Source organism: Frieseomelitta varia, unplaced genomic scaffold, assembly GCF_011392965.1.
Source record: "Frieseomelitta varia isolate USP_RPSP 00005682 unplaced genomic scaffold, Fvar_1.2 scaffold_232, whole genome shotgun sequence".
Taxonomy (NCBI): domain Eukaryota; kingdom Metazoa; phylum Arthropoda; class Insecta; order Hymenoptera; family Apidae; genus Frieseomelitta; species Frieseomelitta varia.
In genome coordinates this window covers 68548-86244 of record NW_025109960.1, presented here as the reverse complement: position 1 = coordinate 86244, position 17697 = coordinate 68548, and the positions used below count along the sequence as shown (strand labels likewise).

The following is a 17697-nucleotide window of genomic DNA, read 5'->3' as shown; positions in this document are numbered from 1 at the left end:
TCCTTATTGAAATAAATATAATATCAATACGAATCAATAAATTAATAAATATGAATAATAAATAAATAATACTGATATTAATCTGATCAAATTGTTGAAATGTCCATAATTTCATATTCAACATAAATATTCAATCTGCATACAAACGCGTTATTTGCCAATGCTATCGAATGAACCAGTAGTTGCTAAGAAATATTAAGAACATTGCGATAATAATTAATTGCTTTAAATATCTATCTATCACTTTGGCGGAAAGATAATATGGATGAATACCAATGAATTAACTGTTTACACATAAATCATATGAACGTAGATCGGCAGATACGATACATTTATATCGAATCTCTTAACAAGCCTATTATCTGCATCGTCTAGTGAAATGTCGTTTAAGAACTATCCAATCGAAGATATTTACAATCTTTGCGAGACATGTTCTCTGCTTTTTTATCTTCCCTGTGGCACTATTTCCTAGAAAAAAGCGTATCTACATTTTTTTCTTGTCACTGATTAAAGCTACAAAAATCCATTACTCGATTATTACGGTGGAACTCACGTAATAAAGAAAAAGAAAAGAGATGTCACGTCGTAATAAATCAAATAGATCGCAACGATAAGATCCGATGGAAAATTTAATAGAAATTTATTATTGTTGAACGACGTTTACTATTTTGGATGTTCAAGTGGAACGTACTACACCTACTGATTCCACCAAGAAGGCGACCCTGGAAAAATGGGTTAAAGACCGCGAGCCTTTCCCCGTAATGTCTTTCGAGTTGTTTCGAGATATTCGGTCGCTTCGCGAATCCCCCTTCTACCCAGCTTCACAAAAGTGTAAACTTATGCAGAATTTATGTATACGGTGCACCATACATCCAATGAACCTCTCTCGCCGTCCACGTGATTCACACGCCTCTGTGCTCGTTGCTGTTTTCGTAATACATGCTCCCGTACACGTGAACTGGTACGTGCTCTTACATCCGACAACTCGAGAGATCCTCATTTGCTGCCTCATTTCTAGAAATAACAAAATTTTAACAAAATACAAATTGACAAAAGTCCCTTGAACAAAGAGGCATCTTTTCCAATTGAAAAATACTTATTTCGAAATATTCAACGCGGAACTGTGTTTCGTAAAATGGAACGTTAATAAAAGTTGAAACGAATCGACAAATGATTTGCACCATTCGAATCGGCTCACGTCATCAGCCTGGGAATTGCCCATCGACCGAACGTTTCAAGCGAGAATAGGTCATCGTCCAAGAGTACTTTATATCATAAAGATCGTTCGTTGGTTTACCCGTGCAAGTATCAATCGGAGCTCCATGCTTTTTATGCACGTAAGCAACCCCTAAATTGTTTGCTTTGTCGCCAGCAATATACCGGCATAGAAAACAGGCATCACCGGGAAGAGACGATCGACCGCGAGGCAAGCGTTCCCAGTTCCCAGCCTTTAGTTGCGTACCAACCATCGCGCACTGCACGTCGCGCGGCGTTCGTACCCGGACGAACGAGGCTTTTGCTCCATTCCACTGACAGCAGAGAGAAAGAGAGAAAAGAGAGTGAGAGAGAGAAAAAGAGGGGAGAAGAACATCGTAACTAGAAAGTAAAAATCGAAAGAAGAGGCGTTTTTGTCCGAGTTTCTTCTCGAAAATTTTCTTCCAATCTCGAGAGCACTTTATCGAGGCTTCAGGATCGAATATAAAATAAAAGAAGAAAAATCAAGACGAAAAGGTGAGTACATTCAAGGTACAAAAGGTATATTTACGATTACATTTAGGAAATGCTTTACCGGCATCTATAAACAGGGATAAGATACGATGTTCCTTTTGAATTAGAAGCAATTTAAAAATGAACAATGAATATGGATATACGAAGGCAAAGACAGGAGCCGTTGACTTTTCGTCGATCGATCCTTTTGTCGTCTCGTTTCTTCAACAGAATTGATCGAAACGGCAGTCAGGTGTTTTGCTTCGAAGAGACTCGACGAGTCCTCTCGTTGAAGAGTTTAGACACGGGAAATCATGGTATTAAACCAAGCGAAGAACCGCTTTCGAGAATAATCTTTGTCGAAGGTTCAAGAGAGCTCGTGTTGTATGAACATTTCGTACTCGTGAACAGGATCGATCGTTCAAAAATAGACACTCTCTGTGACAGTGACCTACGCTTATTTCGAAATCTCAATTAGGATGATGGATGACGTTCTAAATAATTAGGTACACAGTAGGATATCCTGTAACGCGATGAGAAAATTGCTATTGGTTACGTACAATTTGGAAAATAAAGTATAATACTTTTAAGGAAATACAATACATAATGTATAAACATGCAAACATAGAAATTCTGAAGCTGAAAAGAATTCAATTGACTAAGAGATTGTATTAACGCTTAAAAAAAAAAAAAAAAGGATATCGGTTACTTAATTTTAAGTGATTCCGACAGTTTGTCTTTTCACTTTAAGTTATTCTATACGTACATATAATGATATGAAAACTTCACATCCCTATCGTTTAAAAATAAAATAAAATGTGTATTATTTTCTGATATATTGAAAAACAAAATCGTTTAATTTAATTATAACATTTCACGTTCTGCTTCCATGTAACAGGAAATTAATAATTCCATCAGCGTTATAATAATTCTATATTCTATACCGTAATTTTCTTACGAATTCTCATTCGAAAATTCGATGAAAATGGTATTGTCTGTTGTTAAATTTACCGAATGTTTCGTTCTCTGAATCTTGTCGAGTTCCTCTGTTTTGTTTCTACTGCTTTTTCTATATGTATAAACGACGTTAGACTACAGTTAAGTACATTACCATGGTTACAAAGTACATGAAAATACCTCTACCGAATGATTTAATCGTGTAAATGACGTAATATTTGCTACGTCGCACCTGTAAACTGTATGAATGTCGCTATACCAATCCAATTTTACTTTCTGATCTCTGACCTGGTCGTCTATACATACACAATGATTCAGGGATACTCATCGCCGTTTTACATTCAAATGAAAAGCAATAATAATATGCAAATAATAGTACTTAAAAGTTATCATATTTATTGCTATTTATTTCGAGCTTGAATCTAACGCGAGAATTGTAAAAGAATATAAAGAGGACGTGACGCAGAGATTAGAATAATTACACTAGAATATTACATTTTAGAGTGAAATGTGAGTAAATTCTCATATTATTCTGAGAAATGGATTATCATTGTAGCAACGCGACGATTATGCGGGATAACGAGCATCGTAAAATAAATCTATGTTAATGCGTTGTTTAACTTAAGATTAACGAATAATATTCGATAATTAGTGTAAGTATATCAAATATCATTCACGCATTAAACGATTATGACTTTATGAAATCATATCTTGAAGATAACATGTCAAACAGATACTCCTACTTGTATATCCCATATGACAAATAATCACTGATATCTATCCCTAATTATGAATCACGTGACGGTTCTCAACATGTGAATCTCTTATGCAACCGGGCACAAAGTCACTATCTCAGTCGTGATTCAGAATCGAACGATTTCAAGTATGATATCGTGTTCATAAACTCCCGATCTCGTGGTGCAATTCTTGATTCCAAAAAACGTATGTTTAATGACCAGAAAGAAGGGGGGAAAAGTTGACGAATTTCAAAGATCGAGAACTTCTGATTTACCCTTCCCTTATTCTGATCGAGAGGAATTCCACATCACAGTTTCGTGTCGTGATTTAACGAAGATTTTCCTTGAATCGAATCATTATGCCCGTCAAGTGCCGATTTTAACTCTGATAAATGTTTTCGCAAGTTAACAAACCACTTGTCTTTTGAAGAGCGAAATATGTACTTCCCGCTCACTCGTGACTTTATCGATTAATCTAATGGTGCAGCCAACTGATTGTCAGAGCCATACTCGAGAAAAATTCGAAGGAAAAGCGTCGATTAAAGAAAAACGTTCGTTCTCCTCGAGGTAGTGTATATATGCACGTTCCACGAAAGTCATAGAAAGTCCGTATGCTGCCATGAAGGTGGTTTCAGCTATGAAATTACCGTATCATTAACTATGGTATTCCATGGTCTCCTTCGAGACGTACGTTCGTGACGACAATCTGTACTTTGCACGGAGAATTATGCAAGCTAACGAACTGCGTCTGCCACGCGACGTTCGATTATCTTGCTTTTCTTTCGTGCGACGAAGAAAACAATTGGGACAAGTTATAAAACTGTACATTTGATGTTTTCTGTTTCAGAGTACACATAACATGATGACCAAGTACGAGATCCTCGCTCTCAGTTGACAAGAGTTCTTTTCAGGAGAGGTCAAATTGACTAACGCGTTAACGAAAGAAAAAGGGAGGAATAGCTAAATAGAAGCGTGTACTAGTCGTGCCAACGAGAAGCGTTAAGAAGCAGCAGCTATGGATCCTTATTCACTAAGGTTAGTTTTACTTAAGAAAATATATTTACACTGCACGGACAACGATTTATGGAGATAAATTGAATGCAAAGGGGAAAAGAAATTGTCTGATTAATATAATAATGGCAAGTCCAAAGCCTTTGTGATAAATGTCGGAATAAGAAATGATGTCATTTGATCTTCGAATTATCTCGAGTTGTATGTATCTACGGAGGACTCAGAACCCAATCAGCGTCTCATTAGAAGTAATTTATGCCATGTATAATCTTTTATTATGTAGCCATATTTTTTCGTTGTAAAAATTGTCACTCCACAGAACAGTTTAGTCATAACATGGTCGTTAGAATATAATTATTATGATATTATAGCTAAACTCCATGGACTGAAGATTGTAATAAGAAAAATATGTTTATACGGTTTATATTTCCATTTAATGGAAAATGATTTACACTGGTTGTCAGTGGCTATACGGATAGAACGAAAGAAAATCGTCCTTTCTGGAGCAGATGGTAGATACCCAGAAAATAGGTCGATTTTCGACTTACCTCTATGTTAGGTATATTCTGTCAAACTTCTAAACTGGTTTTCGAAAGGTAGCAGGGATTTTTTTTTTTCCTTTGTAGCGATCGTCTACTGCCCCTCCATTCGTGAACAATTCAGGGAGATCCTTCTAAAGCAAAGCTTTTCCCTCCACTCCTTCGATTGCATCACGGCCTTTCCTGAGGGTAGAAACGATGTGAGAGGGTATATCACATATTCGTCGAAGAATATTTTTTCGTGACTCATCAAATAATTTCTTTGTTAAACATTCGACGTTTTACCATCGTAATGACGTATTATCGAAGAACGATAAGTTCAAAAGCTCATTTTACTAATAGTTTACTAAATGTTTCTTTTTTTTATCGAACGGTAATTCAAGCTTGCATCGTTGCAACGTTAGCTGGCATGTTATTGTTTTGCAAGAAGAGGTTCTCAAAACCGTGTGCCTAGTTGACTATTTAGACCGATCGGTTTCTATTTCATAATAGTGAATAGGGATAATCGAGAATTCAGAGGATGATCTCATAGCGAATATGTTATTGTGATTCCTTGGCTGTCCTCGAACAATAAAACCCAATCGGTTCTGTTTTCGTTGTTCGCGCACGTATAACGACAATACATGATGTACAACGCGAATTTTGGAAAGTGTCCTTCGGCATTCGTCGTTCTCTCGACGAATGAGCCTGTTCGTATTCGATTAACAGGTAGCGAAAATTTCGAATTTAGAACGTCAAGTCGAATGAAAACACACGTGGTTCGTTCGGGTGAATAACAGGAAGACTCATTCTTCGGAGAACCAGTTTTGCCAGCGTAAAACGTCGGTACTCTCGTTTTGGACGCGAAAGGAATTAAATTGCCCGTGCTTGTCGCTTTCTGTCCTTTTGAAACATTATCGATATCAATCTTTCAAAACGTGTTCAACGCTTGTTAACACAAACAACGAAGAAGAAAATAAGTAAAGAAAAAAAAAACGAAAAATTTTTCAAAAGAAAAAAAAAAGAGCAATTAAATCGATCGATGAAACTTTGACTAAGCCAAGAATACATCAAAAAGGAAAATTTAATTTAATTTTAAATACAAGTAACTTATAAGCATGTTTTCACGATTCCAGTTTCGGAAATTAATCTTTGCTCTAACATGTTGATATCGTACTTACTAATATAGTTAATTTCGCAAGAGGTTGTAAACATAGAACGAGGAATAATCGAGTCAATATTCAAACACTGTTCTCTAATGAAATTGCTAGTGAAATAAGTATCGTTTCGTCGGCGATGGTTTCGTATTAATTAAAACCGTGACGTTATACGATGAAATATCTCCGGCGTTCGTTAGGGGATAAACTTGGTTGCATTCTCTTGCCACGATATAGGAAATACATGTATACCGGTAGGTGTTCTACTTGCACGTCCATTTACAATCCATCGGTGAATAGGTCAATTACTGTTACCGTGATACGTACTAGGCTGAAATGAAATAAGGCACGAGAATTGATCGATTCAAGTCCATGATTGGAAAATGGCTGATCACGAACCTATGCGTGATCAATACAATCATTGAAATTTTTGCAGTGTGTTGTCCAAATACCTTTTTTATCTTATCTGTCTTATCCAACCAGTTTGGTTAGTTGCGCCATATAACAAAGCATGTAAGTTTAATTCATTTTTTCTGTATCACGACATTGATAATGAATCCAACAATAACTGTAACACGTTGTGATGGAACCACTCATATCATTCTTTTCTTTTTTCTTCCTTCCTAAGATCCTTTATATATATATATATATATATATATATATATATATATACACACCATGATACGATAAAAATGCGAAAGAGAGAACACGCTATCGCTACCTATGAAGAAGCTATATTAAAATAACGTAAAATGACGTCAACCATCATTATTTTTGGTGCGATAGAGAGCTTACAATTAGTATCGAGTTGTTCAGTAGTAACAATATTCATGATACGAATAACTGTGCGCTATTTCCATCATATTTTCCCATCACTTTGAAATTTCAAAATCTGTAATACAGGCAAGGCGATTGGGACACGATCCTCTTAAGTTCGAAATTCGCCAGACGTCCGTTCGCATCTTGTAATCGACACGATCGTATTTGCCGCCCCGTTTTACGTTTCAGCACGCTACGATGGCTAAAGCTAAAAATGTCAATACTAAAAAATATATATGTCTGTAAGTACATAGCCTAGTCTGCGCATCTATTTTTAGGAAAGCCGTTTAATATCGTTAGAACGAGTATTTTTTTAGTGTGAGTGTCGTATCAACGGGAGACGACAGTGAAATATTCCATGCAACGACGTGAAAGTTTATCAGGCCGATGGAAAATTAAACAAATTATGAAAACGAGCAGCTCTTGCTGTTTATCGAAGCATCATTTCTTGGCTGGCATTAAATAGTCGCGAATATCAATTAGTCTTTCCGTGTTTGTACATGCACGACTCTCCCAGCATATACACGCAGTACGTAATCGTTTCACTGATAATGCATGCTATTGCTTTATTGATTTCTAGTCATTTAGTTTCATTGTTTCCATTATTACGTGCTTATTTTCACCAAAGAAATTACTGACAGCCCAAATTCACTGGTTTAATTGCAATTTGAAACTTATTCGGTCGACGATAATTTAATTCTGACAAATCATTATTAGAGTTATTATTATTATTATTAGAGATATATTGGTAATGTACGAGAGTCTATTAGTGCCTAGTTACCTTGACCGATCGTAAGGAATTCATATCTATATTGCTGTTTTCTTTTGACAGTCCTTTTCTTAATCGATAAATGCAACAGATAAAACGTAGATATTATATGATATAATTTTTCTCGATCTTCCTACTTCGTGCAATCTATTCGTTTAGAGAAGAAATTATATAATTCTTATCTTTCCGTTGTCATGCTTGGCAACGAACGTTAGACTTGCCAGTTGAACAAGCCGAGAATGTATTAAATTGAAACGAATTGCCAGTGTCATGTAATAAAGCACGCAACTGTATCGAGGATTACTGACGATTTCCACGTGGCGTTCAAATTCATCGACGTCAAAATTCTCAAATTAACGCCTATTAATCCTCCGAGCACTTAATTAAGCTGACAATGAGTTAAGGCCTGACAGATTAGCCGTGAAACGTATTTCCAGCCACTGTTACACAACATTCGCATATTGTTCTTGCGTGAAAAATAATTCTGTACATCATTACCTCACCTGAAAACAAAATATTCATGTCGTCACTAAATCCTCTTTATATTTATTTTTTATGCATAAAAATTAATTCCTATTAGTGTACAGATAATGTAAAGTGTGTAAAGAGCGCCAGCACAATAATAAAAAAACGCAAAGAAACAATAAGAAAAAACAAATATAAAAGACATAAAAAGATAAGAAATGATAAAAATACGTTGTAAATATAAGATATTACAAGATTTTATAGATATGAGATAGGAATGCGTGAATGGAGTCAAAGAAAAAAATCCGAAGCGTTATTTATACGTACATACAAGAAATAGATGCGTCTTACTGACTTCACAAGTGCCTAAAAATTGTTTAGCTTCAAGAACTGAGGACAATTCCATTATCCTTCAAGAACTGAGGATAACTCCATTAATAAATTTAAGATTTAAAAAATTCTTCCAGTTTATAATGGAACTCTACTTAGAATAGAATTGTAATTGTAATGTAATGATCTGTTGTTTTTTATTCTAATTGGTAAAGATGTCAGAACTTAGAAAAGAACTTACGTCATATATTTCCAAAATTTGCGACAGAATCCCAAGTTCATATTCATAACCAATAGAGGTCAGTCTCCGAAAAAATGATTTTTCATGATTTAGTGACATAATGTTAATTTTACATCAATATGAAGAATTACAAAGATACTGTCGCAATAGGAGATAATTCGACGAGATATCTTTTAATGATTTTTACATCATCGACGTACAACATGAATCGACCATGATATATTCATCGGAAAGCGATTTAATTATCGCATATCGTGTGTAGTATTTAAATGATGTGTGAACCTGGTTTTCCATTCCGTTCTCGGTCATCGATCGATTTAAGTTGCATCAACTTGTCGCAATAAATCGGCAGCTGCTATAAATCTATTTGTAATTACCATCGTAGGCATAGACATCGCGCGTGCACGATAAACCGATTCGTGTGATATCACTGTTACGAAAGACAATCATGTGGAAATTATATATAGTTTTAAATAGAATTATATATAGTTTTAACATTGCCAATATTCGACAGAAGAAGAGTAGTTAAACGAGAAATTAATCGGGTTTGTAGCGAGACAGTATTATGAATAAACGAAAACGCTCTATTATAATCGCAAATCGTCACATGTGTCGGTCTTTCTCCCATAATCTTAAAAAAGCGAACAAGTTCATTTATTTTCAAAAATAATTTATAAATTGCGTAAAAAAAAAAAAAAAAAAAAAAAAAATTCAGACAATGAAACCTATTCCTTATTGTCCGTTTCGTTATCTTTAATACTTTAATCACTTGCAGTCGTTTCGAGGAAGAAGTAATAAAAGTGTTCGTATACGGGCTCTTTGTGTTTCAGTGTGGAGCGCGAGGCGTCGAAGAACATCGAGGAAAATGAGAGGGAATGTTTTAAAGATGCGATTGTGTCAAGCAGAAGTCTCAACAAAGGCTTCGTCGAACCTACTACTATTAAAAATGCCATACCGGAGGTATAACATCATGGAAGAATTATAAAGAAAATGCAATTGAATATCTAATCGAATCTATCCTTAGATCGCTTCCTGTATCATTGCCGCATCTTTCCACATATCGGTAGGGCTAGCTATGGCATATTCGGCTATTCTGATTCCTCACCTTGAAGTTGAGGACGCGGAATTGCATGCAACGCAAGAGCAGACTTCCTGGATCGGTAAGCAAACAACTTCCCACGTGCGATAGATTCGATAATAAAATGACTATTATTATTAAATTTATGAAAAATTTAGAGAATGCCGTGTAAAGTTATATACCTACGTCATAAAGAATAGTCGTCAAACAAAAGAATCGCAGTTTACGAGCAATAAATATTTTAACTACAATTCTAACAACCAGCAAAGATATAGGTGAAATGTTAAGATTGAATAAAAACCAATTTAGTAAATATGGCTAGTTTACACGAAGAATTACGATTTTTTAAAACTTTTACGATTCTTCAAGTTCAATTGTTTGTAAATTTATGTATAACTGCAAGGAAAAAATAAACATATAGGAATGTTAAACGTGATCGATTTTCAGCTAGCGTGGTAGTAGTCTGCACACCTTTAGGCGCCTTGTTAGGTGGGTTTCTAATGGAAACAGTGGGAAGATTGCGAACCCTTCAATTCGGCTCTATTCCCTTCATCGCAAGCTGGATTCTAATAGCACTTTCAACCAATATACCGATGGTTTTAGTCGGTCGATTGTTAGCAGGGCTAGCCACAGCCCTAGCAACTTCACCGGCAATCGTCTACATCACCGAGGTCGCACGACCAGAACTTAGGGGATCGATGATATCTTTCGGTCCAACTTTGGCCTCGTTTGGTATGGTGCTTTCGTACTTAAAGGGTGCATATATCCATTGGAGAGCAGTGGCCTGGCTTAGCATAATTTATGCAGTTGTACCAATTATTTTGGTACAATTCTTTGTTCCGGAATCACCTGTATGGCTCGTTTCTAAAGGACGATTGGAAGATGCGAAGAAATCCCTCGAATGGTAAGTAGAGATTAATGAAAGTGTTCTGAATAACTTTGTCGAACTGATCGAATGAAATGGACGATACATAAGAATGTTTTGAATAAAGACAGAAGGATAGTTTCTTTTGCGACAGCAGATAGAAATTCGTATGCGACAGCAGATAGAAATTCGATTTCACTACCGAAAGATACGAAAGCATTCTGAACGTTTGTATTTGAATCACAGGCTGTACAAGCACGAAGCGAAGCAAGGGAAAGTGTGCGCCGCGGAGGCACAATTCAATACGATCGTAAAGGAGAACGAGATCAAATTGAACGAGCAAAGGAAAAGCAAACACGGTGGTGTCTCCACTAAACTTAGGGGATTCCTGAAGCCCACAGGATGGAAACCATTAACGATACTCTTTCTATTCTTCTCCTTCCAACAGTTTTCTGGCATCTACATCACTCTCTTCTACGCTGTCACGTGGTTTCAAGTAAATAACAATCTTCCTTCACAGTATTGTAAATCGTCGATTTGATCGTTATGTTATTTCTATGTTCATCGTAATTACTATCATTCAGGAAGTCGGTTCCGGTGTGGACGCATACATAGCCTCGATTCTAGTCGGTGTAACTCGTTTTTTGTGTTCAATGGTGAATACTTGGTTGCTAAGGCGATATAAAAGGCGGCTCCTCTGTATAATCTCGGCTTTGGGAATGACTCTTTGTATGGCCGTTTCCGGTTATTATACCTACCTTATTAGGAACGGCGATCGTTCTGGATATTGGGTAAGCTTTCGAGATCAAACGATACACATATACTTCAATAAAGTTGACGAAATTGACAATTACCTTTGATCATGTTGTTTATCTGCCTGTTTATTAGGTTCCTGTCCTGTGTCTATTGCTTTACGTTTGCACATCTATGGTCGGTATGCTGACTATTCCATGGACCATGACAGCCGAATTATTCCCCACTGAGATTCGAGGAATCGCGCATTCCATTAGTTACTCCCTCGCTAATATGCTAATGTTCGCTGCTCTACAAAGTTATAGAAGTTTACAAGATTTCCTTGGTGGTATGTGTACAATATTTTACAGAAACTATATTTACTCACTAAAGTTTGCCCAAGTTATCTAAACGTGAAAAAAGATCTCATCATCGATAATGGTTATCAGTAATCAAAAAGAAATTATTGGTAATTAAATAAAAATTGTATCATCGATAATTATTACTTTAACGATAGTAAAAAAAAAAGTTTATAATATTCACTCGTAACCGAAATCCTCAAAATAATAAATAATTTATCAATCTCGCTCCAAGGCTTTCGCGACTTAAATACTATAAGTTTTTTTCAATTCCTTCTGTGGAAATGCATTAATATACTCGAGAAAAATTCAAAGATATTTTCATATAATTCTGTTTTCTGTGTACTAGTTTCTCTAAAATTGTTACGTAGAACTCTTGCATCTGATTCTAAATGTATCTTTTCTATTTTTATTTTTATTATAGGATCCCATGCCGTGCAGTGGTTCTTCGCTGGTATCTCAATAGCAGCCGCCGTGTTCGTGTGGCTGTTACTTCCAGAAACTCATGGCAAAAAGCTCTCGGAGATCGAGGAATATTTCCAAAATCATTTCCTAGCAGTCGGCGCCGAGGCGAAAACGAAGAAACGACACGCCCAAAGAAGGAAACGGCGTACTGATAAATCCGCCACAGAGCCATTAAATCCGAAAACAACGCAGAACGTGTAGACGCTTCCTTTTATGTGGCTGGGAGATCAGGAGGAAGAATTCCTAGCTGTGTATGTACATATAATATTTCCTCTATACATGACATACGGATTATCTTTTTAGTTCAAGTTGTACCTACATAAAACGCGAAGATGCGAAGATCAGATTATTACAAACAAAGTACAGGTCTACTTTAATACAGAGGAAAAAAGGGGAGAGAGAGTGAGAGTGAGAGAGTGAGAGAGGGAGAGAGAGAATGTGAGAACGAGAGAGAGAGAGAGAGAGAGAGAGAGAGAGAGAGAGAGAGAGAGAGAGGAGTGATATTGATTAATTACATTACGAAGCTACGTAGTTTCGTACTTAAATATTTTTGTCTAAATAGCCGTAAGAAACAACAAATGAGGAGAAAAGTATCATACGATAGAAGAAAAATTAGAAAATCTTCGACATATTTCCAAGTTGAATGGAACACGAATATGAATAGCATGAGAATATTTCTGAAATATTTTGTCCACAATATATGAAGTAAACGAATAACCTCAGTTATTGTTGATACGAGGAAAATTTTAAAACAAATATTCATAGAATGATATATGTATGTATATATATGTATATGAACCAGTGAATTGGCAAATTCCCACTGAATTGCCGATTTACGTTTATTTCACGATAAGAACAGCTTCAAAAACCAAATGTTTGCATGTGAGAATTCATCAATATACATATGGTGCATACAAGAGGGAGAGATGATCGATAATACGCACGACATGTGCATACAACGTGATATTACAAAGGCAACCAGACGAGAAAACCAAAAAAACTAACGATCCTACAAAACAGTATTATACGTTGATCTGATACAGTCATCCTTATAAAATTGTATATGGATGACCGTAGAAGACGATAAAAAGATTCTTCGTTTGGTGCGAAGGCTAATGGCTAACTTTATTTTTTTCTTTACGTTGTAGATTGTCTCGCGAAACAGCTTATAATCGTTTGCCGCTTTCAGGCGTTTTTTTAGCATTCCTTTTTCGGAAACCAGTTGTTAACAACTTTACTGTGATTTATCAATATTTACAAAGAAAAGTCGCGCAACGAGAGGAAAGCAGTATCCTGTTTTATCTGCAGAGCATTTCAATTGTACGCGAATATTGTACAGTGCAAGCGCTGCCTATATAATGTATGCCATTAATGCTATCCATTGTTCGTTCAAACTTGCTTTCCTTCTAATAGCGCCCATCTACTTAAACTACATACCTAAACATTACGATCGTCACTTTTTATACGATCTTTTTGTCACGTTTAATATTCAAGCTGATATACAGACCATTTTTTACAATCTTTTTGTACCAGATCCCCTTTGTTCATTGAATGGCCGAGAATCAACTATTAACCAAACGTACAAACGTACTTTTTTTTACTAGTTCATGAACCATCGTCAATTTACGGATATTCTATCGTTGACTAATCGAACTTTTATTGGATGTGATAATCGTAATCAATGGACCAGATCAAACATCCAGTGTATCTTAAGATGTCGGGTGGATGCTTTATCGAAATTCAATTTGTCCGTAAATTGTTAAATTACACATAATGCAGCCAATTCTCGATAACTGTTGTTATTAGCAAAAGGAAAGATGAGCTTACAATTAATCTCTGGTTAGAAAAAACATGTGTATCGTGCGTTAATTTTATCTAGGAAAATTGTTAAAAAATATATATGTCGGGTTCTTTAATTCAACAAGTGCCTTTCTTTTTTTTTTTTTCTGTCGACTGTTTGATCAATTTTTTTCATAATATAAGTATGCGTGAATATGCGAGCAGAGTAGAATTTATATGAATAAATACTTTGTATCGTACTGTATAGCATGCTTGTATTCTTCGATTATACGTGTATGTATACATATATACTTACATCTATATGCGTATACGTAACATTGTAAAATTTAATAGGATGTTTTTAATAAAATCATATTTTTGGAAATTGTAAAATATTGCAATTTATCACTAAAGTATCATGTTAATCGGCAGAACAATTGTCATGAAAAAATGTGAAAACAATTATCATGAGCGTTTGGTTATTAACGCTTTCGAATAAAAATTATAGCTTTTACTCACCGATTTGGATGCAACATGGACGAATCTGTGAAGTTCAAGATAAAATCAATCAATAAACACTTTCTAAGATATTTTACGTTTTTACAAGGATTGCTACTCAATTACACAATTTTAAATGTTTCGAAAAACCGTTAACGTCGTTCGCGGATGGGAAGTATGTAACTAATGAAGTTTCGAAGGAATCATGAATGCTGATTGGTCGGCGTGAAATGTGCGCGAACATTAATATTCCTTTTTGAATTTTGTTTTATTTATAAGTTATATATATATGTAATATATTTCGTATATGTTGAAAAATATGTACCGAGACAATCTTGTAACAAAATATTTCGAGAAAATTGAAATATAGAAAAAAATATAAACGAATGTATACATCACGTGATTGAAGTAGTCACGTGACCATACGGACATCACGTGATACTTATGGCGGTTTATATAGGAAATATAAATTCAAATAGTTCGAAAGTATACGACAATTGGCTTTATTCTGACGCGAGAATTCATCAATTAACGAATGAAAATTAAATAGTTTAAATTACACGAGTTTCGTAAATGTACGCATACGTATATGAGATATAAGATCGACATTTAATAATAAAAGATAGTCGGACGAAATATCGCAACGAAGTAGCAAAGTTATTTATTTACGACTTTTTGCTGCAGTATTGCATATTAATTCTGTCAATCTTAATTTTGTTTTATCTATCAGACAATTCTATGTAATCGACTAGTGTATGTATTGTCAAATCATATCGGAGGATTATTTCTAATTGAAAATCCTTCAGGAAGAGAAAGAAGTCTTAAAAAAAAAATAAAAAAAAATAAAAAAAAAGAAAAGTTAAACTACATGCTCAACACGGGACTAGACGTATTTTCAAATTTCATTTATTGACAGACATATGAAGCAATCGACCATTCATCGTTTGCATATAAAATATATTCTCTACTATTAGTAAGATCAGCGTATTAAATATATCGGTGATTGAGATAATATTTTGTTCCTCATTTATTTCCAACAAATCGACTTTCATTTTTCGCGGAAAATCGGAAGAAAATTCACGATTGGGAAATTTTATAGAATGAAATATCTATGCGTATAAGTATTAAATTAATAGATGTGTATTAACAGAATTAATAGCCATGTCTGCGGTGCAAAAGTTATTTCATTTGATCGCATTTAAATGAATACCATATAAAGCGAAGATTCAGCACAAATTGGCGATGATAATAATAATAATAATAGTAATAATAGTAATAATAGTAATAATAATAATGATGATGATGATGATGATGATGATGATGATGATGATGATGATGATAGTAATAATGTTGATAATACCGAATACCAAAACAAACTTCCTTCCACGTAGAGAAGGAAAAATTTTTATAATTTCATTTTTATACGCCAATACGGTTATTGACGCTACACGTAACAGCGTATATCCTTTTTATATCGCAACGATTTCTCAAGACAGACATATACCCATGCTTAGTCATTTCCGTGTAATCGTTTAAATTTAAATCAATTAAAGCATTAGTATGTGCTAGATTGGATTGCAATAAGCACGGACATTGATGTAGAAATTCTTACGACGATCATTTTTTAATTACAATGAAGTATGTTTGTTTTTGCTTTTCGTGTTTTTCTTTTCCCCTCTTCTTATCACATCAAGTATAAAAGCAAAAGTACACTACGCCGGTGTAACAAATGAATTATGCCTATGGATTACACTGGTATAGCCTGATCATCATCGTGTTGCAAATAGAGTGGCAAGGATCTCAATAATATGCCAATAATATATTCATACTTACGTATCATACACGCATTAGTAAATATAATATAAATCCCGTTGTCAATAATAATGCTCAAAAACTTAACAAAACAAGCTGTCTTCTTTTTTCTCTTCTTTATAAATGATCGCGACACTACGCAGAGTACAGCAGTGCCAAGGTCCGTGTTCTCAGCACGACCAACGCTGCAGGCAGTGACGGTGAGCTACCTAATCCGTATTAATATTACATTAGGTTCTATATTATTTAATATGTATATATATACACGATCCGCACACACCAATTCAAACTCTAAATCGTTTTTTTTTTTTTCTTTAAATAATCACGACGAATAATGAACAATTAATTGTGAAAACAGTATCGGTAAACGTTAAAATATTTATGTTAAATAAATTGATAATCACACTAAATCCTACGCATATATTCTTCACTCTTTCCCTTTGATAGTCCATCCACGGAATACTGTAAAACATCATAGCAATTTCCCGTGAACGAAAAAACTATTCATCCTGCCCTTAATCAAACCGCAATAGATAAAAAACGATTCGTGTCCGTACAATTTGTTTTGCGATTATTATCGCAATTTATGAAAATAGACATGATACATTCTTAAATGATGATAATGATATATGTATCAATTCGTTCTTCGTGTTTTGTGACAAAGTTGCAAAACGAACACGAAGATTGTAGATAATCCGATTCCTTCTTTTCTTTTTCTTTTGCATTCTAATAATTAATGAAAAACTTTTCAAAGTTCGATCACTGTCCACTTTACGCAACATCAGCAAATACAGGAGCTCTCTAGCTAGTTGCAGACTACAATCGCTTCAACAATAGTTTTTTTCTTTCTTTTTTACAAGATGATGAAAGACGATCCCCGAAATCTCGTCCTGACGACGCCAAAGGCACCAAGTAAAAGAAATAGCCTGACTATTCGAACGTTTGAATCCAATTGCCTTTTTGTCGCACATAGTCAAATATCATTTTTGGCACTGTTTGGCCACCTATTGGAAAATCAAAACACATGCTAATTCATGTGTTTTATCACATCGAGTTAAATGAGACACTTCTGCGTCCTCAAATCTCGAGAATATTCATACGTGAGTTTAATGCACAATAATATTTAAAGAACATGGTCAGATTTAGTTAATGCAATATCTATTCCTTCTTGTTCATTTTAATGCTTCGATGATCTACTTTCAATTTTATTGTGAAATTATTTTGTTACTTGAACCTACTAGTAAGAAAAGACAACGAATGATCTGTATATTTTGTATATAATTTTATCCTTATATATAAATAAAACAAAAACAATGGCACAGAATATTACTAAACTCGTTATGTTAGCTTTGATTTAGCATTCGTTTAATTATTGGCAACGTGACGAATAGTTTAAAT

At 34.8% G+C, this 17697-nt stretch overlaps 2 protein-coding genes across 3 annotated transcripts; one reads left to right on the top strand and one right to left on the bottom strand.

Annotated features, from left to right (window-relative positions):
* Positions 1-279: 279 nt before the first annotated feature.
* LOC122527814 lies at positions 280-1469 on the bottom strand. Its single transcript, XM_043652340.1, has 2 exons — positions 1298-1469; positions 280-1014 (listed from the first exon to the last, which is right to left on the bottom strand). Exons 1-2 carry the CDS (start codon positions 1467-1469, stop codon positions 812-814), a joined length of 375 nt encoding a protein of 124 aa, XP_043508275.1. The 3' UTR covers positions 280-811.
* Positions 1453-14382, top strand: LOC122527810 (facilitated trehalose transporter Tret1-like). Of its 2 annotated transcripts, XM_043652331.1 has the most exons (9): positions 1453-1731; positions 4249-4436; positions 9542-9671; positions 9736-9871; positions 10237-10693; positions 10901-11150; positions 11239-11445; positions 11543-11735; positions 12170-14382. In XM_043652331.1, exons 2-9 carry the CDS (start codon positions 4417-4419, stop codon positions 12409-12411), a joined length of 1635 nt encoding a protein of 544 aa, XP_043508266.1. In that variant the 5' UTR covers positions 1453-1731; positions 4249-4416; the 3' UTR covers positions 12412-14382. The 2 variants fall into 2 exon arrangements, with proteins under 2 accessions (XP_043508266.1, XP_043508265.1); XM_043652330.1 differs by lacking the exons at positions 1453-1731; positions 4249-4436 and adding an exon at positions 7211-7435.
* The last annotated feature ends 3315 nt before the right edge of the window (positions 14383-17697 follow it).